The sequence below is a fragment of the Pristis pectinata genome, chromosome 16 (genome assembly GCF_009764475.1).
Source record: "Pristis pectinata isolate sPriPec2 chromosome 16, sPriPec2.1.pri, whole genome shotgun sequence".
Classification (NCBI taxonomy): Eukaryota; Metazoa; Chordata; class Chondrichthyes; order Rhinopristiformes; family Pristidae; genus Pristis; species Pristis pectinata.
In genome coordinates this window covers 7,691,934-7,717,001 of record NC_067420.1, presented here as the reverse complement: position 1 = coordinate 7,717,001, position 25,068 = coordinate 7,691,934, and the positions used below count along the sequence as shown (strand labels likewise).

At 45.7% G+C, this 25,068-nt stretch overlaps 2 protein-coding genes across 2 annotated transcripts in view; both read right to left on the bottom strand.

Moving 5' to 3' along the window:
* The window catches only part of cstf1 (cleavage stimulation factor, 3' pre-RNA, subunit 1), a 33,900-nt gene extending 28,256 nt beyond the window's left edge, over nt 1-5,644 (bottom strand). The window contains exon 1 of the mRNA XM_052031249.1: nt 5,517-5,644. The gene's annotated coding sequence lies outside the window, so the exon portion shown is untranslated. The remainder of the gene's footprint in view (nt 1-5,516) is intronic.
* A 7,426-nt stretch (nt 5,645-13,070) lies between these two features.
* On the bottom strand, nt 13,071-16,711 carry LOC127578794 (acyl-coenzyme A diphosphatase NUDT19-like). The gene is made up of 3 exons (XM_052031248.1): nt 16,564-16,711; nt 15,327-15,481; nt 13,071-14,296 (listed from the first exon to the last, which is right to left on the bottom strand). Exon 3 carries the CDS (start codon nt 14,289-14,291, stop codon nt 13,119-13,121), a length of 1,173 nt encoding a protein of 390 aa, XP_051887208.1. The 5' UTR covers nt 14,292-14,296; nt 15,327-15,481; nt 16,564-16,711; the 3' UTR covers nt 13,071-13,118.
* Nucleotides 16,712-25,068: the final 8,357 nt, after the last annotated feature.

Sequence of the window (25,068 nt, the reverse complement as noted above, 5' to 3'; positions counted from 1 at the left end):
AAGATGGGGTTAAACTGGAAAAAGTGCAGACAAGATTTACGAGGATATCACCAGGACTAGCAGGGCTGAGTTATAGGGGGAGGTTGGCCAGGCTAGGTCTTTATTCCTTGGAACGTAGGAGAATGAGGGGCAACCTTATAGAAGTGTTTAAAATTGTAAGAGGCAAAGATAAGGTGGATGGTAACAGTCTTTTCCCTAGGGTAGAGGTGTCCAAAATTAGGGGGTATAGATTTAGGGCAAGAGGGGAATTAGGGGGTATAGATTTAGGGTGAGGGGCAACATTTTCCATATAGAGGGTGGTGAGTATAGCTGCCAGAGGAAGTGGTTGAAGCAGACACAATAATATCATTTAAGAAGCACTTGGATAGGTACATGGAGAGGATGGGCCTGGCGGGATATGGGCTAAACGCAGGAAATTGGAACTAGCTAGGTAGACAATGTGGTCGATATGGACTCGTTGGGCCAAAGGGCCTGTGTCTGTGCTCTATGACTCTTAACAGAAAAATTAGTAATCCCAGCACTGATCCCTGGGGAATCCAATTTTCTACCATCACCATCTAAAAAACAACCATCCATGAACCTTTTATCTGTGCTGCCATTGACCCAATTATTTCATGGCTTTGATTTTTGTTAACCAACAACACCCCACCCATTCGGGACATTCTCTCTTCTCTCCTCTTCCATCGGGTAGAAGATACAGGAGCCTGAGGGCACGTACCACCAGGCTCAAGGACAGCTTCTACCCCACTGTGATAAGACTATTGAACGGTTCCCTTATACGATGAGATGGACTATGACCTCACGATATACCTTGCTGTGACCTTGCACCATATTGCACTGCACTTGCTATGTAGCTGTGACATTTTACTCTGTACTGTTATTGATTTTACCTGTATTACCTCAATGCACTCTGTACTAACCCAATGTAACTGCACTGTGTAATGAATTGACCTGTATGATCAGTATGTAAGACAAGTTTTTCACTATACCTCAATACAAGTGACAATAATAAACCAATATGGAAATTGGTCAAATACATCTGAAAATCTACACAGATGAGAGGTACTACATTCCTTCCATCAGTCTTCCTCCAGTAATAAAGGATTTTCTCATTTGTGCCTTTAGGATCTATATTCCCTGATTCCCATAGGTCTTCAGCAGCAACATTATAGCCTCAATGGCACAGGGAGATCTCAGGGGCCTGCCCACTTCAAATTCAGCAATAGCGCTGAACAAGACTGCAGAAAACAAACAAGTCCATAGTTTTCCTGGTTCATTTCCTTGTTACATTTGCTGCAGAACCTTGCCCAAGCAGCATCAATCCAAAGGTAACCTTTGACCAGCATTGCAGATCAGCCTAAACCTCAAGCTCAGTTACAGATGATCATTTGGAGAAATGAGGGAAAAGACCTCATCCCAACTCCTACTGCCCTTGTCTAGGAAGATTTCATGGTTCAGCTCCCCATGTCTATCCATAAATCTAGCCCAGCTTCCACACAGGACCCAACCATGACCAGCCCTACCCCACAGCTGGGGCTCAGCTCTGATGACCACTCCAACCCCTCCTCCTCCGCCTTCCCCACCCTCGCATCTCTTCCCTTCCTCCTCGTCCCTCTCTCGCCTCAGCCTAAGTGGATGTAACGCATTTGGATTTTTGGAAGGCAATCTCCGCACAATAGACTGGTCAGCAAAGTGAAAGCACGTGGAATCAGGGACAGTATATTGACACTAATTTACCAGACACAAAGCAATGAGTGGATAGAAGCAGATCTGCTCAGGTTGCCAGGCTGTGCCTAGTGGAACAACACAACACTTTGTACCAAGTATTCACATTATTACATCAACAATTTGCTGTGGTGACCAAATATCTTATGATGATACTAAATTAGGTGGGATTGTGTGTGTACTGAGAAGGATTTAAAGAAACTTCAAGGGGAAATTGACAAGTTGAGTGAGTAGGTGAGAACACGGCAGAAATATTTTAAAAATGCAAAAATATCCATTTTGGTATACGTAAAAACAGACCATTTGCCAAACTGCAAGAGATTGGGTAGTATTGATATTCAAAGGGATCTAGATATGGTTGTACACAAGTTAGTTATGACCAATGCACAGGTGAGTAAACAATCAAGAGGCCAAATGGTATGTTAGCCTTTATTACAGAAGATTTGCATACACGATCAAGGAAGTTTTATTGCAATTATGCAAATCCTTGGGTAAGACTGCACCTGGAATATTGTGCATAGTTTTGGGCTCCTCACTCAAAAAAAGGATGTAATTGCCACAGAGGACTCAGTGGACTCGTTCCAAAGGATAGTGGCTTTTCTGTATGGGAGAACAGCAGTTAGACTGGGACTGCATTCTGCAGAAATTAGAATGTACAAAATAGATGAAGGCAGGAGGTTTCTCAGCTGAGGAGTCTAGAACCAGGAGACACAGTTTGAGAATAATTAGTAGCCTATGTAGCACCAAACAGAATTTTCTTTATTCGGGGGTGGTGAACCTTTGGAATTTTCTACCCTAGAGGGCACTGCAGCCTCAGTCATTGTGTTTGTTCGATGCAGAGATCTATAGGGATCAAGGGGAGTGACAGATATAAGGTTAATGCTGGAAAATGGTCCTGACGCAAAAGATCAGCCAAGATCTAATGACTGCCAGAACAGGTTTAAAGAACTGGATGGCCAACTCCAGTTGTTACTTCTTTCCACCCACCTACTCCACCCTGCCCCATCCCTTCTAACCTCAACAAACCTTCCCCTCCCCACCTCATCCTGCACCAACCCTTCGCCCAGCCCACCCTCACACCCTACTCAACCACCCACTCCCACCATTCACCCACCCCACCCACTACACCCCTCCCCCACTACAACCCTACCCATCAGCTGTGCACACCCACACTACACCCCCACCCATCAGCCACACACAAACCCACAACAACCCTACACCCCACCCGCATTCCCACCTGCACAGACCCCACTGCATCCCTACCCGTACATCTCCACTACACCACTACCCCCTCACCCACACCACCCCACTACACCCCTACCCACCCCCCACTAGAGCCCTATTCTCATCCACCCCACTACACCCCTACCCCACTCCCTCCCCCTCCAGTCCTCCCTCCTCACCCCTCCCCCAGTCACCCCTCCCCCTCCTCTCTTTCCCCTCCACACCCCTCCCACCCCCTACTCCCCTCCCCTCTTCTCCCTCTCTACCCCTCCTACTCCCCTCCCCTCCACCCCACTCCCCTCCCCCTACTCCCTCCCTCTCCCCCACACCCCTCCCCCAACTCCCCTCCTCTCCCACTACTTCCTCCCCCACACCCCTCTACTCCCCTCTCCACCCACTCCCCTCCTCCCCTCTTCCCCAACTCCCTCTACACCCTCCCCCACCCCTCCACCCCATTCCACTCCCCTCCTCTCCCCCCACTCCCCCACACCCCTCCCCTCATACTCCCCTCCCCCCCACACTCCCCCTCCAACCCCCTAATCCCTCCCCTCTACTCCCCTCCTCTTCCCCCACTCCCACCTACTCCTCCCTCTACTCCCCAATCTACCCAATCCCATTCGCCCCTCTACCCCCACTCCCCTCTTCCGACTCCCCCATTCCCCTCCTCCCACCCCTCTTCCCCCACTCCCCCTACCCACTCGACCACCCTCCTCTCCACCCACCCCCTCTTCCCCCACTCCCCTCTCCCTCACCTCTCTCACCCTCCCCCTCTCCCCTCCCTGTACCCACTCCCCTCCACTCACCCCTCTACCACCCACTCCCCTCCAACCCACTCCCTCCCCTCACCCCTCTTCCCCCACTCCCCTCCCCCTCCCAACCTCCCTCCCCTCTCTCTCCCAACCTCCCTCCCCTCCTCCCCTCTCTCTCCCAACCTCCCTCCCCTCTCTCCCCTCCTCCCCTCTCTCTCCCAACCTCCCTCCCCTCCTCCCCTCTCTCTCAACCTCCCTCCCCTCTCTCCCAACCTCCCTCTCAACCTCCCTCCCCTCTCTCCCAACCTCCCTCCCCTCCTCCCCCCTCTCTCCCAACCTCCCTCCCCTCCTCCCCTCTCTCCCAACCTCCCTCCCCTCCTCCCCTCTCTCTCCCAACCTCCCTCCCCTCTCTCTCCCAACCTCCCTCCCCTCTCTCCCAACCTCCCTCCCCTCTCTCTCCCAACCTCCCTCCTCCCCTCTCTCTCCCAACCTCCCTCCCCCCTCCTCTCTCTCCCAACCTCCCTCCCCCCTCCCCTCTCCCTCCCTCCCCTCTCCCTCCCTCCCCCTCCCTCCCCCCCTCCCCCCTCCTCTCTCCCTCCCTCCCCCCTCCTCTCTCCCTCCCTCCCCCCCTCCTCTCCCTCCTCCCTCCTCTCTCTCCCTCCCTCCCCCTCCTCTCTCCTCCCTCCCCCCTCCTCTCCTCTCTCCTCCCTCCCCCCTCCTCTCTCCTCCCTCCCCCCTCCTCTCTCCCTCCCTCCCTCCTCTCTCCCTCCCTCCCTCCTCTCTCCCTCCCTCCCTCTCTCCCTCCCTCCCTCCCCCCCTCCTCTCTCCCTCCCTCCCTCCCCCCCTCCTCTCTCCCTCCCTCCCCCCCTCCTCTCTCCCTCCCTCCCCCCCTCCTCTCTCCCTCCCTCCCCCCTCCTCTCTCCCTCCCTCCCTCCTCTCTCCCTCCCTCCCCCCTCCTCTCTCCCTCCCTCCCCCCTCCTCTCTCCCTCCCTCCCCCCTCCTCTCTCCCTCCCTCCCCCCTCCTCTCTCCCTCCCTCCCCCCCTCCTCTCTCCCTCCCTCCCCCCTCCTCTCTCCCTCCCTCCCCCCCTCCTCTCTCCCTCCCTCCCCCCCTCCTCTCTCCCTCCCTCCCCCCCTCCTCTCTCCCTCCCTCCCCCCCTCCTCTCTCCCTCCCTCCCCTCTCCCTCCCTCCCCCCTCCCCTCTCCCTCCCTCCCCCCCTCCCCTCTCCCTCCCTCCCCCCCTCCCCTCTCCCTCCCTCCCCCCCTCCCCTCTCCCTCCCTCCCCCCCTCCCCTCTCCCTCCCTCCCCCTCTCCCCTCTCCCTCCCTCCCCCCCTCCCCTCTCCCTCCCTCCCCCCCTCCTCTCTCCCTCCCTCCCCCCCTCCTCTCTCCCTCCCTCCCCCCCTCCTCTCTCCCTCCCTCCCCCCCTCCTCTCTCCCTCCCTCCCCCCCTCCTCTCTCCCTCCCTCCCCCCTCCTCTCTCCCTCCCTCCCCCTCTCCCTCCCTCTACCTCCCTCCCCCTCTCCCTCCCTCTACCTCCCTCCCCCTCTCCCTCCCTCTACCTCCCTCCCCCTCTCCCTCCCTCTCCCTCCCTCCCCCTCTCCCTCCCTCCCCCTCTCCCTCCCTCTACCTCCCTCCCCCTCCCAGGCCCTAAGCCTGTCCCAGTCCCACATCGCTCCCTCGGCGGGGTTTTGTCTGACTCGGTAGCCATGACCCTCCTGGATTATAACCCCCTCCCTCCCCCGCTCCCCCGCTCCCCCAAGCGCGAACAAGGCCCCGACCCTGAAAACCGGCCCCGACCCGGGAGAGCGGCGGCTACTCACCGCGAGGCCTGCAGCGTCTGCTGCGGCGCGCTGACGTCACGCGCACAGCCCCCTCAACGGCCGAAGTCCGCCGCTGTCAATCATTCCTGCAGGGTGACAGGTCGCATCTTCCCATCGCTGCAAAACCAACCGTGCAACGACAAAATGCTCTAAAAACTCAGCAGGTCAGACAGCAATGTTGGCGGTCGAGACAAGGTCAACAGTTCGTCAAGTCGAGATTTTTGTCAAATGCAGAAGTAAACTTGTTGTCATGACAGCATGCGTTGCAGATCTAAATAATAAATAACTTTTAAATGCATTTTGCATTGGGGTTATGATTTGCAGAAAATGCTGGAAATACTCAAGAAGATCAGGAAGCATCTTTGGAAAGAGAATCCTGACGAAACGTCATTGATCTGAAACGTTAATTCTGCTTATTTCTCCGCAGGGAGTATATAAACCAGGGCCTTGGTGTGTTAAAGAGACCAGGACCCCAGTAAAATGAAAGCGGCTCAAGAACTGAGGTCCAGGTGAGTGGGAAGGGAGCATAGAAACTGAGGTCCTGGTGTGTTAAGAGGGACATGGAAACTGGGGCCCTGTGTGTTAAAGGGAGCACAGGAACCAGGGCCTCAATGAGTGGAAAGAGTCCGCAGCAAATATTACCCAGTGAGCCAGATGCTGAACCACCAGGCTCAAGGACAGCTTCTATCACGCTGTTATAAGACTATTGAGTGTCCCGTAGTATGAAAAGGTGAACTATTGTCCTCACAATCTATCTCAATATGACATTGTGCCTTAATGTCTACCTGCACTGCACTTCCTCTGTAACTATAACACTTTATTCTGCACTCTGTTATTGTTTTACCCTGTACTACCTTAATGTAGTCCGTACTACCTCAATGCACTGTGTAATGAATTGACCTGTATGATCGGTATGCAAGACAAGTTTTTCACTGTACCTTGGTACATGTGACAATAATAAACCAAATTACCAATTTCCAAATAGTTGAATAGTGGAACCTCAAAGTTTTACTGTTTGAAGAAAAGCAGTGGTCTGTCCAAAGTTTATCACCAGGTAGTATTAAGAATGGCCTGAACCTTTGTCACTGACTCAGTTACTAGTTATCCTTACTGCCACTGAATGTAGGGTACTATTTTGGGAAACTGGCTTATCTTCCTCCTTTGTGCTTGAGCCTGTGAAGATGTTAAAGGACCAGAAATGGAAGTCTGGAAAATATAAAGCAGTGTATGGCTGCATGGCAATAGGTCTCTTAGGTACATAAGGGTGTTAAGCTGGGAATAGATCACTTAACCCCTCAAGTCTCTTATGACATTTGATGAGTTCATGGCTGAACTATGTCTTAACTCGATGTAAAAAATCTATCACAAGAACCAGCAGTGAGAAACTACAAAGTTAAAAAGGAGGAAGAAAATTGATTATGAAAGAAAACTGGGTCCTGATATCAAAACAAACAGTAAGGGTTTCTATGGATATGTAAAAAGGAAGAGGGTAGCTAGGATAAATGCAGAGCATCTAGAGAGCAAAACTGATGAATTGATAATGGAAAACAAGGAAATGACGGATAGGTTTAATCAATACTTTGCATAAGTCTTCACTGTGAAGGACAGTACAAATATCCAGTGATAGCTGATGGGCTAGTTTTAAACTGTATGGAGGAATTTATAACACTCACTATCGCAAGGAATGAGGCACTGGAAAAACTAATGAGAATCAAGTGAGACAAGTCGCCAAGTGCTGATGGTTTGGACCCAAGAGGTTTAAAGGAAACACCCGCAGAGAAAGTGAAGCCATTGGCCGAGGTTTTGCAAAGCTCATTGAGTACAGGACAGCATCAACGGATGGGAAGGCAGCAGATATGACTGTGGTTCAAGAAGGGAGGAAGAGAAAAAGCAGGTGACTTCAGGCCTGTTGGCTTAACATCCGTTGTTGGCAAGATGTGGGTGGTGAATCTGTGGAATTCTCTACCCTAGAGTGTTGTGGAGCTATTTAAAGAGGATGTAGATAAATTTTGGAAAGATCAGGGGATTGAGGACTATGGGGTACTGGCACAGAGGAGGTGAGGCCTGGAACAGATCAACCATAATCACATTGAAGAACGGGGCATGCTTGAGGGGCCAGTCTGGGATTCTGGGAGTGGTGCTCCCTCTCAATTAGAGTAGGGAACTTAGTCAACGTGCAAAGTGCTTTTAGTATGTCTGGCTCATACCCAACATCTGTGCTACAGCAGTTACCCAAGCTCCCTTCCACTCTGGCTGGAGATCAAAAATGGATCATGTCTGCAGAGACCCAGTACATACATCTCCATAGAAATTGGGAAAAAATGTACCTTTGTGTGTGGCTGCATCAAGCTGTGCACAGACCCTGATATACAAATATCAAGTATCATTACTTGTTGAGGTTCTATCTGTCCCCTGTGTTGCAAAGGATGGGTCTGACTGGACTGTGCCCTACTACCTGTGCCTCAAAGGAAAGTTTGCACAGATAAACACATTGACCAACACAATGGTCGGCATGGAAAGTCCCCGAGGCCCTATGAGAAAAGGAGATAATGGATCCTGTTGGATGCTTCCCTAAGCGGAGCCATTTGACAATGGGCATCAGTATCTTTCTTGGCTGCTTGTGAGCAGGAATCTACATGCACAGGCTGAATCTTAATCCCATCGCACACTGTTCCTGAGGCAAATCAATAGGGTTGAGACCATCATCCATCTCCATTCGCAGTCTGTGCCTGTCAAGGTCTGGAAAGAGATGCAGTAGTGTCTGTTGAGGTTCATGCTGTATAGCTGCATAACTCACTCTACACTCTACAGAGACAGACACTGAGACAAACAGTGACTGCTGCTGAAAGGCCATCAACCCATTGAAACTTGCACTTTGGTCTGTCTGAAATTTGCTGGTCCTCTTGTACAAGAAGTTCTCTTTGACTGAATATCGCAGACTGACTCCGCAATGCAGGACTACATGCTGAAGGAAACATTGAAGTTTGGTGCAGCCACCGTGAAGTCGCTTTGAGGAAAGGCCACAGATTAAGGCCCTCCCACCACAGTGAACTGAGGAGCTGGAACCTGTGTAAAACCCCTTACTGTTTGGTCATGCAGAATATGTAAAAGAAAAAATGATGCCATGACAATTTAATGCAAACTTTGCATGTGAAATGATTTCTCTTGTGAATAAAAACATATGGCACGGTAGCGTAGCGGTTAGCGCGATGCTATTACAGCGCCAGCGATCGGGGTTCGATTCCCATCGCTGTCTGTAAGGAGTTTGTACGTTCTCCCGTGTCTGCGTGAGTTTCCTCCGGGTGCTCCGGTTTCCTCCCACATTGCAAAGACGTACAGGTAGGTTAATTGGGTTTAAAACGGGCGGCGCGGACTCGTTGGGCCGGAAGGGCCTGTTACCACGCTGTAAATAAAATAAAATAAATAAAAATAAAATATGAATGTACCATCTTACATGGTTGCAAATTCTGTGAATAAAAAAGATTGTTTCTCTCTCTCAGTTCCCCTTAATAATCCTCAATCTCCTAATTTGTAGAAAGTACAACCATAATTAGTGCAATCATTCCTTGTAACTTAACTCCTGAAAGACAACATATCATCCTGGTAAATCTACTGTGCATTCCATCCCAGACCAATGTATCCTTCCCAAGGTATGGTACCTGGAACTGGCCAACATAATCCAATTGCAGTTTAACTAAGACTTAGCTGAAGCATAATACCTAACACCTGTACATGTGTGATGTATCTGGTGTATAGGTCACACATGTACATAAGCTGCTTCACCCCTTTTGCTGGATTTCAGTTTGAGAAACAGATAATTCTTAAAAATTCACCAGCACCTTTTTAGACACTGTTCTCTGTTCACATGACCTAGAACTGCTGAGCTTTACACAATGGGAAAATTTGCTGCCACCTGCAAGGTTTGGAAAACTGGAATGGATGTACTCTGGGGAATTCTGTGCAGGACGATTACAAGAGGGAGAGCAGGAAGGAGCCAGAGAGGTGGGTCTGGTGTAGGTCTGAGAGAGAAGGGTGGAGGAGGGAAAAGGGGCAGTGGTGGGATAGAAAGACATTTATTGGGTTGGAGGGAAGGGGAAGAGGGAAGACGCCAGGGGTCACTAGCTCACACGACTTTCTATCCCTTCCAGTGCTTTTGTTTCTTGCTGCACTCCACCATGTTTTCTTATTTCTTCACCCCACTCTCTCCATATCACACCTTCCCACTGACGCCAATCTCTCCCACTCCCACAGTTCCGTCTTATCTAGTCCTCCTTCACCTTGTCCCCATTTTGCCTCGCCCTGCTTCCCTACTCGCTTTCTTTCTCCCTCACCCCTTTCCTACTTCCCTATCCTTCCTGCACCCTTGCCCATCCTCATCCCCTTCTCCAGTCTCTCCTTTTCACCACCTTCCCCACTATCCCTCTTTCTCCTGACCTATACCCAACATATCCCTGGCATTGAGACAGCAGGAAGGAGGTGGAGGATCAGTGAAAAGTGGTGCAGGTGGGGGGTTGGGGGGGTGTGGGACAACAGGCCTGACAGCAGAGTTAGTCCGCCTGGGATGTTTTTGATATCTGAGGAAACTGTACAGTGAATGGACACTGCAGCCCACAGATTGGAAAGACTTACCAATATCCACGCCATGTATAATTCGCGCCCAGTTTTGAATCGTTCATGAAACAATCCTAGAAAACTGGTATGCACTGCTTTTCCTTACCCCCTTGCACTCCACTATGCTGAAGGAGAGGATTACATTTTGATTATTTTTATATCTTTCCATGGCAATTTTAAGATTGATATATGATATACGAACCTCAAGTTCCATTGTCTCCACAGCTTGCAGATATAGGAAGTACCTTATTCTATACAGGTTAGGTCCAAATGAGATGGTCTCCCATCTACCTGCACAGAAGCCCATCTGCAAATGTTTTGCCTATTCACTGTATTGGTACCTTTTTGTGAGTTATTGCTTCCACCTGCACTGCTTATGATATCACTTATACTTGTGTTACTGTAAGATTTAGATTTACAGCTTTCTCTTCTCAGGCAGCCCCTCAGGGTCAAGGATGACATGTCTCCGCCCCAGTTCTGTGGGGTCTGCCAGTGACAAGCTGCTCAGATTGTTGCGTGCCCTTTCCGCTGTTTGCATCTGTTCTCCGTGTCCTCCAGCCACAAAGTCTCAGTGTGCCTGGGCCTCTCTATGTGCGTCACTGCCAGTTTGAGTGGTCTTAGGCCAAGTATTCCCATGGATCAGTGAGGATTTATTTCTTTCAAGGAAGATTTGAGGTGTTTTCTCTGTCCGCTTGGAATTGATTCCTTATGATGGAGATTGAAGTGCTTTTCTCAGTAGACTGGTGTCAAACAGGCAGATGATGCAGTTAGAGTGTGTTCAGAGCTTTAATTCTGGAGGTATTGGCCTGGGAGATGATACTGACGTTGGTCCATGTATCCTGCCAATGAATTTGAAAGATTCTGCAGAATTAGTGCTCATAGTATCTCTCCGGTGCTTTGAAGTACCTACTCTAAGTTGACTATGCCTCAGACTCTTGTAGGAGAGTGAGGATCACTGCTGCTTAGTAGACCACTGGCTCGTTGCCATGTTTGAGGTCTTTATCTTCTAACACTCTTCCTCATGCAGCTGGAGGCTGTGCTGCAGCATTGGAGACAGTGGTGAGTTTCATTGTCAATGTCAGAGAGGTGGCTACTGATGTATGGGAAGTGATTGACATTGAGCAGAGTTTGTCAAGGATCTTGATTGTCAGGGGTGGTACTGTGTATCTTGGGCAGCTTGGTGAAAAACTTTTGTTTTCTGGATGTTTGGTCTAAGGAAAGATATAAAGTTTGTTCAGTTTCAGAGAATGCAGATGAGCAAGTGCCGTCTGGGTGTTGTAACTTGACTGTATGTGGTGACTCTGGCTCTGGAGTGGAGGCAACGACGGCTGAACAGATTCCTATGCATACACTCCACTGGAGGTAATATTGCACCACGAGTGAATGAGAGGTGAGTTGATGCAGTAATACAGTTTTGCCCTACCAGTTTGTTCTCGCATTGGGTCTGCGTTGGATCTATTTGTAAGGGTCATGGCTTTCATCATGGAGTAAACAGAGGATGGTGACAAAGTTTAGTGAACAGCTATGTTTGAGAAGGATTTTCCATATTTCCTCTGTTAAAGGTGTCAAATCATTTGGATTCAAGTCAGGGATTGCCCTCGGTTGGAGCAGGATTTCGCTATGGACACACCTGTTGATTCCAGAATGTGCTCTGATGACCATAGTTTGCTGGCTCCATGACAGAATGACCTGAAGGGTCATGGGGTATACATTTATCACACAGATGGAGCCACAGATATTCTTGATTGCAGTGATGTTAGTGTTGAAGTGTTTGAGTTCCTTAGCAGTGTAACGCTCAGGACCGTCACAATTAAAGTTGTTCATGATGATCCTAATATTTCAGGTGTGGAGCTTCATTTTGGTGAGAAGATGCTTGTGCATTATTTAATTTGGTCTGGCTGTTGCACACCAGCTACTACCTAATGAAGCCCTGGTCCAAAGGCAGGAGTCCCAATACAATTGGGAACCAAGTTTGATTACACATACAGTACATGAACATGTGCCCAGAAAGATGGCCTGGATAATATCAGGCTCCTTCAGTGTTCTTAGGAGTTGCACTCATCCAACAATCAAACAATGTAAACTGTTGGGATTTGCAAGACCACAGCCTGGATGGTACCTTGTTGTCAGATTCCTGGTTAACTACCTCTGACATTAAATTCATCTTTGGAGGTAATAAATCCTACTTTCCTTGAAAATAAACCAATTCTAAATTCCAGCATCACAGCTGGGCTGAATTTTGTCCTCTCCCTTACATACAGTGGCTGATATTGTACTCACTAGCTCAGTGTAGCTAAACACTCTGCGGAGATTGATCTATCTCTTTTATTTGTCATTGGATAGCGGAATTTGCCCCCTTGACTCTCCCAGAGCACTGACATTATTATTATATCCTATGTTTCAATTATCATTGCCTGCAGATGCATGTGAGTATTATAAACAGAAAGAATGCTGTAAATAATAAGCAAGGCAGGCAACATCTGTGGGGAGATAAAGAGTTAATGTTTTAGGTTGATGACCTTTCATCACAACTGAAAAAAGTTAGAAAAGGAATGTCTGTAACAGGATGGAGACCAGAAGAAACTGAATGACATGGTGCCTGCTGAGAGAGAGTAAATTTTGGACATTTGCAAACGAACAGTCTGGAGATGGTATGAATGAGATCAGCTGGTTTTAAAAAAAATTTTGCCTTCTTTGTATTCTCATTTGGACTTTCCTCTGACCTTTTGATATTCTCAGGAAATTTGTTCCCTACTCTGAATGCTCCATATTGTACAGACCCCAGGAGTTGCTAAAATATTCTGACAGACTTAGTGTTTTCAAATTCACAGAATCATTTGGCCTTAGCCTCGTTGAGTCTATTTTTCATTGATATTGCTATCTTTGTTGTTCTGTGTGAGGGAAAATAATATTCAAAATTAAACAGAATGTTTTGAAGAGACATGTATATTTTATTTTAGACTCATTTATTTTGCTTGCTAGTCAGATAATTCAGAGATTACTATTGGGATGACTGTTTATCATTAATGGGTGCACATGTTTATATCGGGGTTCAATATTCACATACAGAGTATAATCATACAGGTTTCGCAATTCTGTCCGGTGCAGTCTGGTAACTTCCAGCCGTAATTGTTTCAGAGATTTGGAGGAAGTCAAGTTTATTTCTGTTTCCCCTGTGAAATCCGGATCTTCTGGATAAAGTTCATCCCCAGGATACAAGGTAGCAAAACCATCAGATGCAAGTAGACGGACTGGAAACCATCGCTCACAACCTTCCACAGAACGATCTTGGCTAAACTGCTCCAAATCTTGGAGGTAAGGAAATCGGCAAAGTCTTCCTACCTCATACCATTGTGGGGGAGGAATGAAGAGTTTCTCAGATTGGTGATGCTCAATCACCTCAGTAGGGGTCATCCAACTGTGAAAGCTTATTTCACAACCATCATGTACAGTAAAAGGAATTTCTTCCAAACAACAAATGAAGAATGCAGTATCGAACCTCCTTCCTCCCTGAAAAGTGGGGGTCAACCAATTACTCCACTCCTTCAATGCCCAAATATTTGGTAAACAGTCCAACTCTTTGCACAGTCTTATAAAATTCACTGCATTTTCCTGCACAAGTGATCTCCAACTTGCAAGTTTGTTTTGGTTGTATTGTGTAAGCTGTATGACCCCTTGGCTGTTCAAGTCTTTATCAGGGTGATTTGGCTTCACAAGGAGTACTCCTGACTCTTCGAAAGTCTCCCTAATGGCACAAATACGGAAAGCTACCTCCCCAGATATTTGAGATCCTAGCTTTCTCCTGTCTACTGCAAAGATCGGAGACCTCCTAGCAGTTTGTTTGACTGTATTCAGCTTAAAGTTGGGTGGCTGGCAAAAAGGATGGAACAACTGTATCCATTCACTGGAAAAATCAGCTGGGCTGATTTGACCTCCTGGGAACACATACATATTAGGTAAAAATTTGCTCCTCATATTCCGTTGTAACATAAGCAAGGCATAATCAAATATTGACTTCTCCAAGCGTGACTGAGGTGGATTCTTTCCTTGTGGTGGTTGACAGGTTTGCGTATTTGTAGCGATTTTACTCAAACTGTGCTTTCGGATACCAGCAGCCAGGATCACAGTCGCTGATTCCTTCCAGTATCTTAAGTCTCTATTCATCTTTGCTGCAAGAAACAATAACCTATTAATTTACTGTATCTTTAGTTGGTGGAACTATTCATTTGATACAGCTCATCGGGAACCACATATTCAATTGAAAGGAACGAATTTGCAGGGATATGTGGAGAGGGTGAACTGAGAAGTTGATGAGACCAGAAGTCGATAAATCCCAGGGACCTGAAGGGCCACATCCCAAAGTTTTGAAAGAGGTTGATGTGGAGATAGTTGATACTCGGGTTATCATCTTTAAAAAAATTCTATAGATAGTGGAATTGTTCCTGTGAATTGGAGGGTATCTAATCTAATCTCACTACTTAAGAAAGGAGGGTGAGAGAAAGCCTGTTAGCCTACTGCCAGTACAAGGGATATTGCTGGACTCTATAATCAAGGATGTAATAACAGAATATCTTGAAAAGAATAATTGGACTGAGCATAGTCAGCATGGACTGACAAAAGGAAAACCATGTTTCACTGACCTACTGCAGTTCTTTGAGTATCTGACCAGTAGAATTGATAAGGGGAAAGCTGTGGATATGGTGTATTTGGACTTCAGAAGCTTTTGATAAGGCCCCATACAGGAGTTGTTCTTTGGCAAATGATCCAACCATTGTTCTGTTCCTCCACTGACAAGGATTACCTGAAGGTGCTAGGAATCTGTTTCAGAGGATCTGGGATGTGCAGCAAGTACTGGCTGGAGCAAATAGCCAAGGTGAAATAGAAGCTGGCAAGGTAGGAGTGGCAATCTCTCTCAACAGCATGACAGGAAAGGACCTTCACGGTGCTCATAATCCTGCTGTCCGTGACTCATATGTGGTCCATTTCCTGGTCCTGCATCAAGACACCTAAGACATCTTCCATCTCATCTGATGATTCAAAATGTTCATGTCTGGAGGGATGTGAAGTATAGGCCCGAGTGAAAGAGGAAAATTATTCCCAATGGCCTTCATCCTAATGGACACCTTTGTGTGTGGGTGCAAAGTGTGTGTAGGGCCTGCATACGCAAACACCAAGGGTCAATACATGTTGAGGTTCTACCTGCATCCAGTGCTTGTATGACCTTGTGGCTGTGGAATGTTTCATGCAATCAGACCGTGCCAGACTCTCTGTTCCTTGTAGAGAGATTTCTGCAGAAAAACTCCTTTGACCACGAGCCAATCAGGCAATGGTCAGCATGGAAAATCCTGGAGACCCTGCAAGAGAAGACAATGGCACCTGTGGGATTGTTCCCCTTGCAGACTGGCAAACTCATTTGGCAGAATGTCTCTTCACCTAAACTCCCAAACAAGCCCAAAACTTTGCTTGGCTGGCGGTGAGAAGGGCCTTCCCTATTGGATCATTCATGCACAGCTGGAGTTTCAATGCCCCCCCCCCTCCCCACAACCATCAAAACAGCTGTGGTGCTGATGAGATGGTCACCCACCTTCTGGGGGGCTGTGTGGTTGCCGAGGTCTGGAAAGGGATGCAGTGACTTTTGTCCTGTTTCGTCCTGAGCAGCTGCATAATATACTAACTACTCTGTATTCTGAAGGCAGTTCTGAGGAACACTACTGAGATTGATTGCTTCTTGGGAGATCATCATCAACTCGGCGAAAGACACACTTTGGTCTGCCGAAACTTTTTGGGCTTCCCGTGTAAGATGTCCGCAACAGAATCCTGTCACTGGCACATTTAAGGGTTCAAGAAGGATGCAATGAAGCTCGGTGCAGCAACGGCTCTCTGAGCAAAGGCCACAGACGAGGATCCTGTCACTACGGGACACTGAGGGTGTAGGCCGTGTGTAACAGCCTCTCAAACGCTCCACGGGTAGAATGAGAATGGAACATAAGTGATGTTAACATATTGCAAGTGTACGTGCAAGTGATGTTAACATATTGCAAGAAAGTAATGACATGTCCGGATTGTACTGCTTTAGACTTTATGAATAAAGTTTTCTTGGGGGGGAGGGAGGAATTTCTGGGCTGCAACATTAATCGGAGACTTCAGCCGGGATGAACGGCTTCGCTATAAGGAACCGAACGGAAGAAGCACGGACCGGTGTTGATTTAAAGCCGGGATTTTTCTGAGACCCGGAGGCAATCAACCCCCTCGGTTCCCTGTCCACAGTGCCCGCCGGAGCCTGTTCCAGCCGCCTGACCCGCTCGGTGAGAGTGCAAGCAGCGGGACGTTTGTGCAGACTCCCCCAGCTCTCCCCGAACCCCAGTACAGGCCGTGCAACAAATAATGTGTGACTGAGGTTACGGCAAGTCGCCAGCTGATCACCAAGCCACTTAACTAGTTGCGCTGCCTCCTTCGTTGACTCCAAATTTCCTCAGCTGCTGGGATCGTCCGCTGTTAATCCACGCTGGCACCCACCTAGCCTTAAATTAATAAAGTCAAAGCTCTCGCTACAATGGGCAGATAAAAAACTGATGAGACACCCCGCATATATTTTTGCGGAGCAGCTAATTCTCCTTTGCTCGGAAACAAACACTTCAAAGGATATAAATGGCCGTTTTCATGGCGGAGTCCGCAGACTTCCCCACTCGTGACTCCAAGTACGGGTCAGCACGGGCAAGAAGAGCAAATTGCATGATCTTTCAATGTTGCGTATTTAATGGCTTCCGGCAGCTGCATCGCTCAGATGAGCAGGACCATGATCGGGTAAGCAATGCTGAATAGTGGGAAAAGTAATGCATTTTAATTGCCCTGGTTCATGATTACGGGATTACTTTGAAAGGGACTACTTTAAAGTCAGAGTCATGGAGAGATAAAGCATGGCAACAGGCCCTTCGGCCCAAGCCGATCATCAACCACCTATTTATATTAATACTACATTAATCCCACTTTTTTAATTCTCCCCTCAGACTCCACCACCACCCACCCACCTGCACACTAGGGGCAATTTGCAGTGGCCAATTAATCTACCAACCCACACATCTTTGGGATAAGGGAGGAGACCAGAGTACTTGGAGGAAACCTATACGATTACAGGGAGAATGTGCAAACTCCACACAGCACCTGAGGTCAAGATTGAACCTGGGTATCTGGTGTTGTGAAGCAGAGGCTCTACCAGCTGTGCACTGTGCTGCCCTCAAAGAAATGAAATTCTTCAGCCTTCAATTTTCAGTCTCTTGTCTGCCTGTATAAAACAAGTGGAAAACTTACATTAATATTGGATAAAAACTTACTGAAGTGTTTCACATTAGTCAAGGAAAATCAGATTCCAAGTTGCACGGAATAGCCTATAACCTAGTCAAGGAGATGGATTTGGAATGAGAGTCTAAGTGAGGTGAGGAAGATAGAGCAGTAGAAGGGTTTGGAGATGAATGCCAAATCATAGGGATTGCATCGGCAAATGTCAGAATGAACTTTGATAGTATAAGCTTTCACAGTTAATTTCAGCATCCGTTATCACACCAGAGGAAGACATTAATCCTGATTACCATCCAGTAATTCCTGCTAGTAATTTAAGAGAATGGGGCTTCACAGCAGTAACCTGTTGTTTTCTTCTCGCCCCTGTGAAATAGGCTGCTTTAAGAATACAAAGCAGAACTGGGAAGTCAGAAAATTAATGAGAGAATTTTAAAAAAGACAAAAAGTGAGCCTGGCTTTATTTAATGGTGTATACCTAAATACAAGGAGTTAAGTGAATAAGACAGATGAGCAGAAGGTACTGATATAAACAGGCAAATATTATAGTTTTGATATCTTACTGAATTGTGCCTTGCTTTAAGTTCCTGGCTTCAAGGTTTTCAGACAAGATAGGAAGGGGATGGTTGGCTCTTGTATGATGAAATGGACTCTTGACCTCACAATCTACCTCGTCATGGCCCTGCACCTTATTATCTGCCTGCACTGCACTTTCTCTGTAACAGTAACACTATATACGGCATTCTGTTATTGCTCTTCCCTTGCACTACCTCAATGTACTAATGCAATGAAATGATCTGTATGGATGGCATGCAAAACAAAGTTTTTCACCGTATGTCGGAACATGTGACAATGATAAACCAATTTACCAATTGGTGAAAAAATACAGCCATGAGAAAGGATCATATGTTTGAAGAATCATTAAATGAGGCTTAGGTGTGGGTCCACTGATTCTTAAAGGTAGGACAGGTTGGGAAGGTGGTTAATTAGGAATCAAATGGAAAACTGGTATAGCATGAATGAGGAACTCAAATAAATCAGCATTAGTAAAAAATGTATTGGAGAAATTATATTGACATTTTCCCAGCAAATGATAACCTGCATCACAAGGTTTTAAAAGAGCTGGCAATGGAGATCATCCTACAAAACTCCATAGTCACAGATTATAACCCCAGTATTTAAAAAGGAGGGGGGAAATAGGGAATTACAGAGCAGTTAGCTCGACAGCAATAGGGAAAATGCTACAATCTATTATTAAAGTAGTAACAAGGCATTTGGAAAATATAATAGAATTCAGCAGTCACATGCATATATGAGAGGGAAATTATGTTGGAATCTTTTGAGATTGTAACTAGCAGAATCAATAAGGGGGAATCAGTTGATGTGGAGTTCTTGGATTTTCAGAAAGTCATCTGTAAGATTATCAAACAAAGTTGGATTGGAGGTAATATACTGTTGGGAATTGCAGATTAGTTAAGGGAAACAAAACAGAGAGTTGGAATAAATGAGTCATTTTTGGTTTAAGAGGCTGTGACAAGTGGTATAATGAAGGAATTGTTGCGAGGGCCCCAACTATTTCAGTTCCAAACTTTTCCAATATATCAGTGAGTTGGATGAGTGACCAGGTGTAACGTATAAGTTTGCTGACAATGCAAAGCTACATAGTAATGTGGGCTGTGAGGAGGATGTAGAGATACTTCTGAGGAATATATAGAGCTAATTGAATGGGAAGGACACAGCACATGGACTCTAATGTGGAAAATTGTGAGGTCATTCACCTTAGTAGAAATGTAGAAAGCTAGAGTGTTTTTAAATGGTAAGAGATTGAAAGGCATTAGTGTTCAGTGCCACCTAGGTGTCTTTGTACATATATCACTGAAAATTAATGTGGAGGTATTGAAAGTAATTAGGAAGATAAATAGTATGATGGCCTCCATTGCAAGAGTGCAAGTATAAAGATGTCTTCCTGTAATTACATAAGATTCTGAATGAAACTGCATCTTCCTGCCTAAGGAAGGATATACTTGTGATAATGTAACAAAGATTCACTAGCTTGACTGCTGGGTTGTGAGGTTTGGCTTATGAGGAGAGATAAAGCCTTGGGCCTATACACTCTTGAGTTTAGAAGAATCTGAGGTGATCTCATTGAAACATATTAAGTGCTTATATGACTTGACTGGCGAGATGCAGGGTTGTTGTTTTCCTTGGTTGGGGTGTCTGGAACCAGTGGGTAAGACTCAAAATTAGGGATCATCCATGGAGAAGAAATTTCTTCTCCTAGAGAGTATATGAATCTTTCTAAAGCTCTATCCAAGAGGGCCTAGGGGCTCAGTCGCTGAGTATTTACAAGGCAGTGTTTGATAGATTTTTGGATATTAAGGAAATCAAGGGTAATCAGGTTAGTGTAGGAAAGGGGTGATGAGGCAAAAGATCAGTGATGATTTTATTGAATGACACAGAAGGCATGAGGAGCCAAAGGGTCTGTAGCTGCTTCTATTTCAAATTTTCTCATCCTTTTCCTTTATTAGCCAAGATATAGAATGTTAACAGCAAGGAAATTATGCTGATATTATTGCAAGGAAAGCACCTGGCCCAGATGGTGTCCCGGGCCCCGTGCTCAGATCTTGTGCTGATCAGCTGGCAGAGTATTTGCAGACATATTCAATCTGTCCCTGCTTTAATCTCAGGTTCCCTCCTGTTATAAGAAGACCGCTATCATCCCGGTACCAAAGAAAAGTAAGGTAACGTGCCTCAATGACTACCGACCAGTGGCTCTGATATCCACCATCATGATGTGCTTTGAGAGGTTGGTCATGGCTCACATCAACTCCAGCCTACCGGACAACCTGGACCCACTGCAATTCACCTATCGGCGAAACAGGTCTACAGCGGATGCCATCTCCCTGGCCCTACACTCAGCTCTGGAGCATCTAGACAGTAAAGACACATACTTTAGACTATTGTTTATTGACTACAGCTGTGCCTTCAATACAATATTTCCAAGCAAGCTTGTCACCAAACTCCGAGACCTAGGACTCAACACCTCCCTCTGTAACTGGATCCTTGACTTTCTAACAAGCAGACCGCAATCAGTGAGGATAGGCAGCAATACCTCCGGCACGATTATTCTCAACACTGGTGCCCCACAAGGCTGCGTCCTCAGCCCTCTACTCTACTCCCTATACACTCATGACTGTGTGGCCAGATTCTGCTCTAACTCCATCTACAAGTTTGCAGATGATACCACCGTTGTAGGCCGTATCTCAAACAGCAATGAGTCAGAGTACAGGAAGGAGATAGAGAGCTTAGTGGAATGGTGTCATGACAACAACCTTTCCCTCAATGTCAACAAAACTACATCAGCCTGTCCTGGTCGAATCACGTAGATGCCACAGCTGAGAAAGCTCACCAGCGCCTCAACTTCCTCAAGAGGCTAAAGAAATTCGGTTTGTCCCCTTTGACTCTAACCAACTTTTACTGATGCACCATAGAAAGCATCCTATCTGGATGTATCATGGCTTGGTACGGCAACTGCTCTGCCCAGGACCGCAAGAAGCTGCAGAGAGTTGTGGACACTGCCCAGCGCATCACGGACACCAGCCTCCCCTCCTTGGACTCTGTCTTTACCTCTCGTTGTCTTGGTGTAGCAGCCAGCGTAATCAAAGACCCCACCCACTTGGGGCATTCTCTTTTCTCTCCTCTTCCATTGGGTAGAAGATACAGGTGCCTGAGGGCACGTACCACCAGACTCAAGGACAGCTTCTACCCTACTGTGATAAGACTATTGAACGGTTCCCTTATACAATGAGATGGACTATGACCTCACAATCTACCTTGATGTGACCTTGCACCTTATTGCACTGCACTTTCTCTGTAGCTGTGACACTTTATTCTGTACTGTTACTGTTTTTACCTGTACTACATCAATGCACTTTGTACTAACTCAATGTAACTGCACTGTGTAATGAATTGACCTGTATGATCGGTTTGTAAGACAAGCTTTTCACTGTACCTCGGTACAAGTGACAATAATAAACCAATACAATACAATACAATGAAAGTATAAATAACACTAGTTAGGCCACATCTTGAATAATGCATACAGTTCTGGTTACACTTAAGGAAAGATGTAGTAGCACTGCAGAGCATGCAGTCTTTCAAAGATGTTGCCAGGATTGGAAAATTGTAGCTAAAATGAAAGATGAGATATTCGCCTTCTTCCAGCACACAGATGCAACCACGAAGAAGGCACACCTGTGTCTCTACTTTCTTGAAAGTTAAAGAGATTTGGCATGTCATCGAAGACTCTGACAAACTTCCAGAGATGTACAGTGGAAAGCATTCTGACTGGTTGCATCACAGCTTAGTATGGACACTCCAAGGCACAGGAATGCAAGTGGCTACAGGGAGTGGTGGACTCAGCTCTCCCCACCATTGAGGACAAGAGACGATACCTCAGGAAGGTGACATCCATCATTAAGGACCCCCACCATCCAGGCCATGCCCTCTTCTTGCTGCTGCCATCAGGAAGGAGGAGAAGCCTGAAGACCCACACCTCAAGGTTCAACAACAGCTTCTTCCCCACTGCCATCAGGTTCTAGAACTGACCTGAAAAAACCCTAATACTACCTCAGAAGATATTTCTTTCTCTCTCTCAACTTGCACTAATGTTGTTTTGTTTATTTTGTTATGTATAATTTGTGTTTGCCAGTTTGTAATGTACTGTGCTGCTGCTGCAAAAAGTTACTTATATCCTGGGTATGTATGCCCATGACAATAAACTTGAACTTGCTTTATTTAGAAGAGGCTAAGGAAAGGCTTAAATGAGATGTATAAAATTACATGGGGCCTAAATAAAGTAAATAGGAAGGATCTATTTCTCTTAGCAAAGGGGTCAAAGCCTCGGGCACAGATTTAAAGTAAATTGGGAGAAGGATTAGAAGGGAGATGAAGAAAGATGTTTAACTCAGAGCTTGAGAGGTGTCTGGAACTCAGTCCCTAAAAGTGTGATAGTGACAGGAACCCTCATCACATTAAACAGGACTTGGATGTAAACTTGAAGAACTGTGACCTGCAGAACTATGGATCCACTAGTGGAAAGTGGGATTAGGTTTAGCAGCTCCTCTTCAAACAATAGATATGATGGGTCAAATTACCTCCTGTGTTGTAAATTTTCTGTGAATTGTAAAATATGAATGTGTGCACCAGAAGGCTGAGACCAGAAGACAGAAAATCAGAAGAAACAAGAGTACAGGCCTGACCAGATTGCTTTCCTTGGTTGGTTCATTAAGACCAGACCCAGGCGAAAAGCAGGCCAACAAAGAGCAGCCACTTAAGCAAAGAACAGACACTTGTGCAATATCCCAGAGGATCCCAATCTCCACCAGTGAAATCATATCCCAATATGAATCAGAAGAGAGAAAAATTTTGAATTTAGGATGTCCTACCTTTCTCATATTTATTTCATTTCTACAAATACAAAAAAATGTAATTGAAACAATCATTCTACCCAAACAAACGTTACAGTCATTCTATCCATTCAAACAGTTTTAATCAGTTACCCACCTTGATCAATTATCTATTCAACTTCTGTATCTTCCCCTATCTATCCAATCTGTTCTCAAATGCTGAGTTTCCATCTTGACCACTAAAGCAAAATTCCACAGCCTCACCACTCTGTGAATCTTTTCAGTTATAATGGAAAAAAACACAATATTTTATGTTTTTTGTATTCCTATTTCCCTGTATAAGTCAGCAACCTAAGGAATCTGCCTTATCTTTGTTCTAAAGCCACAATATCCATCTATGGTGTGGAGCCCAATGCCACTCATGATATTCTCACAGACATTTTGTTAAAGTTTAATTTAGTTGCCTTAATATCTCTGAGCTTTTATTTTCTATACTTCTTTTAAGAAATTTAAAGTTCCATTCTTTTCCCTGCAGGACCTTATCAACAGAAGGTGCTAATTTTAATATTTTATGAACCAAACCCAAATTCCTCACTGAGTCTATTTTTGAGTGTGATTTCACTCGGAATATGATTTCATACCAACATTGCATTCCATCTACTACATTTTAGCCTATGTACTCACTCTATTTTTTTAAAGGACCCCAGCTTTTCAATTCTATAGGGCTTCACAGTAAATATGCCCATCCAAAATATGTCCCTGAGGCACCATGATTGGCATTGCTCAGTAGATCAGTTGCATTGAAGCCAAATGTAAAACTCTGAACTGGCTGGGATCAACATTTATAAGGCAGAACTAAACCAAAGTCAGGATCTTATGGCCCCACACCTCAATACATAATCTGGGCTTTATCAATGGAGTATAAAAGTAGGAAAGTTATGCTGAATCTTTATAAAACACTGGTCCAGGCTCAGCTGGAGTATTGTCCTCAATTCTGCTTGGCACATTATAAGGCTGTGAAGGCATCAGAGAGGGTCCAGAAAAGATTCACAAGAATGGTTCCTAGGATAACTGTTACAAGAATAGATTAGAGGCTGGGATTGTTTTCTTTGGAGAAGGCTAAAGGAAGATATAATAGATCTATATAAAGTAACATAAAAATGGATAGTGAGAGGCTGCTCCCTTTGGAGGAGGGGTTGAGGATGAAAGGTCACAGCTATAAAATAAAAAGAATTAGAGTAAAACCTTTAAACAGTGTGCAGTTGGAATCCAGGCCACACTGCCTACAGATGTGGTGAGGGCAGGCTCTATCATGGCCTTCAAGAGGGAATTGGCTAAGCATATGGTGGAGAAAAAAAATGCAAGGCTACCAAGAAGGGATAGTGGGTGGAGCTAGAGTTGCTGTGGTAGATAGCTAGTGCAGGTATTATGGTCCAAGAGGACTCCTGTTGCATTGTTAGCATTCTATGATTCTAATCAGAAAAATAATGCTTCCTCCACTTTTTTGGCTATCAAAAAAGTGATGATATCTGAATGCTTCTGAATATCATTAATATATGGCTATTCAAAAACTTTAAAGTATAAATTAAAATTAAAAATGTATCAATAAAACCACTAAAGCACATTCTTGCATCTGGTTCCCTCCATCCAAATAAATGAGCTTATCAATGAAAAACCTGGCACAATTTCAGCAAACACATTCCACAGCAAGAATGCCAGGAAATTCAGCAAATTGGAAATCTGTTGAAAATTGCCAGACCTGAATGAGGATGATTCTATATTGTTGGAAAGCTTGTTCTGAATAAATGGCACCCAAACATGATGGTTTAAATTTCTTTTCCGTTTTAATTAAACTAAATTCAGATTCCAGCATTGCAGAAAAGCTCAACCTAGACTGTCCTTCCATACAGTTGCTAATCTTTCACATGAGCTCAGAGTGTACACCAATGTCCTGAGTGTAATTGTTTAAATCCTTTCTTATTTGTCATCAGATGCTGGAATTGGCCTTTCTGACTCTAACACAGTCCTGGTTCATTGCTACATCCTATATTTCTTTGTCAATGCCTTCAAAGAAAAACCTTTGAGATACCCTCTGTTTGATACTTAGAGAAAATCTGCTTCTCTAAATCCCCTATGTATTATGGACTCCCATGAGCTGCTAGAATATTCTGGCAAACAGAAGGTTGTGCAACAGTTACACACTGGCCTTGCTTTTTAATGTTGCTATTTTCAATCTTCTA

Excerpts from the sequence above, each read along its gene's own strand:
- LOC127578794 (XM_052031248.1), bottom strand. The coding sequence starts at position 14,291 with ATGAATAGAGACTTAAGATACTGGAAGGAATCAGCGACTGTGATCCTG.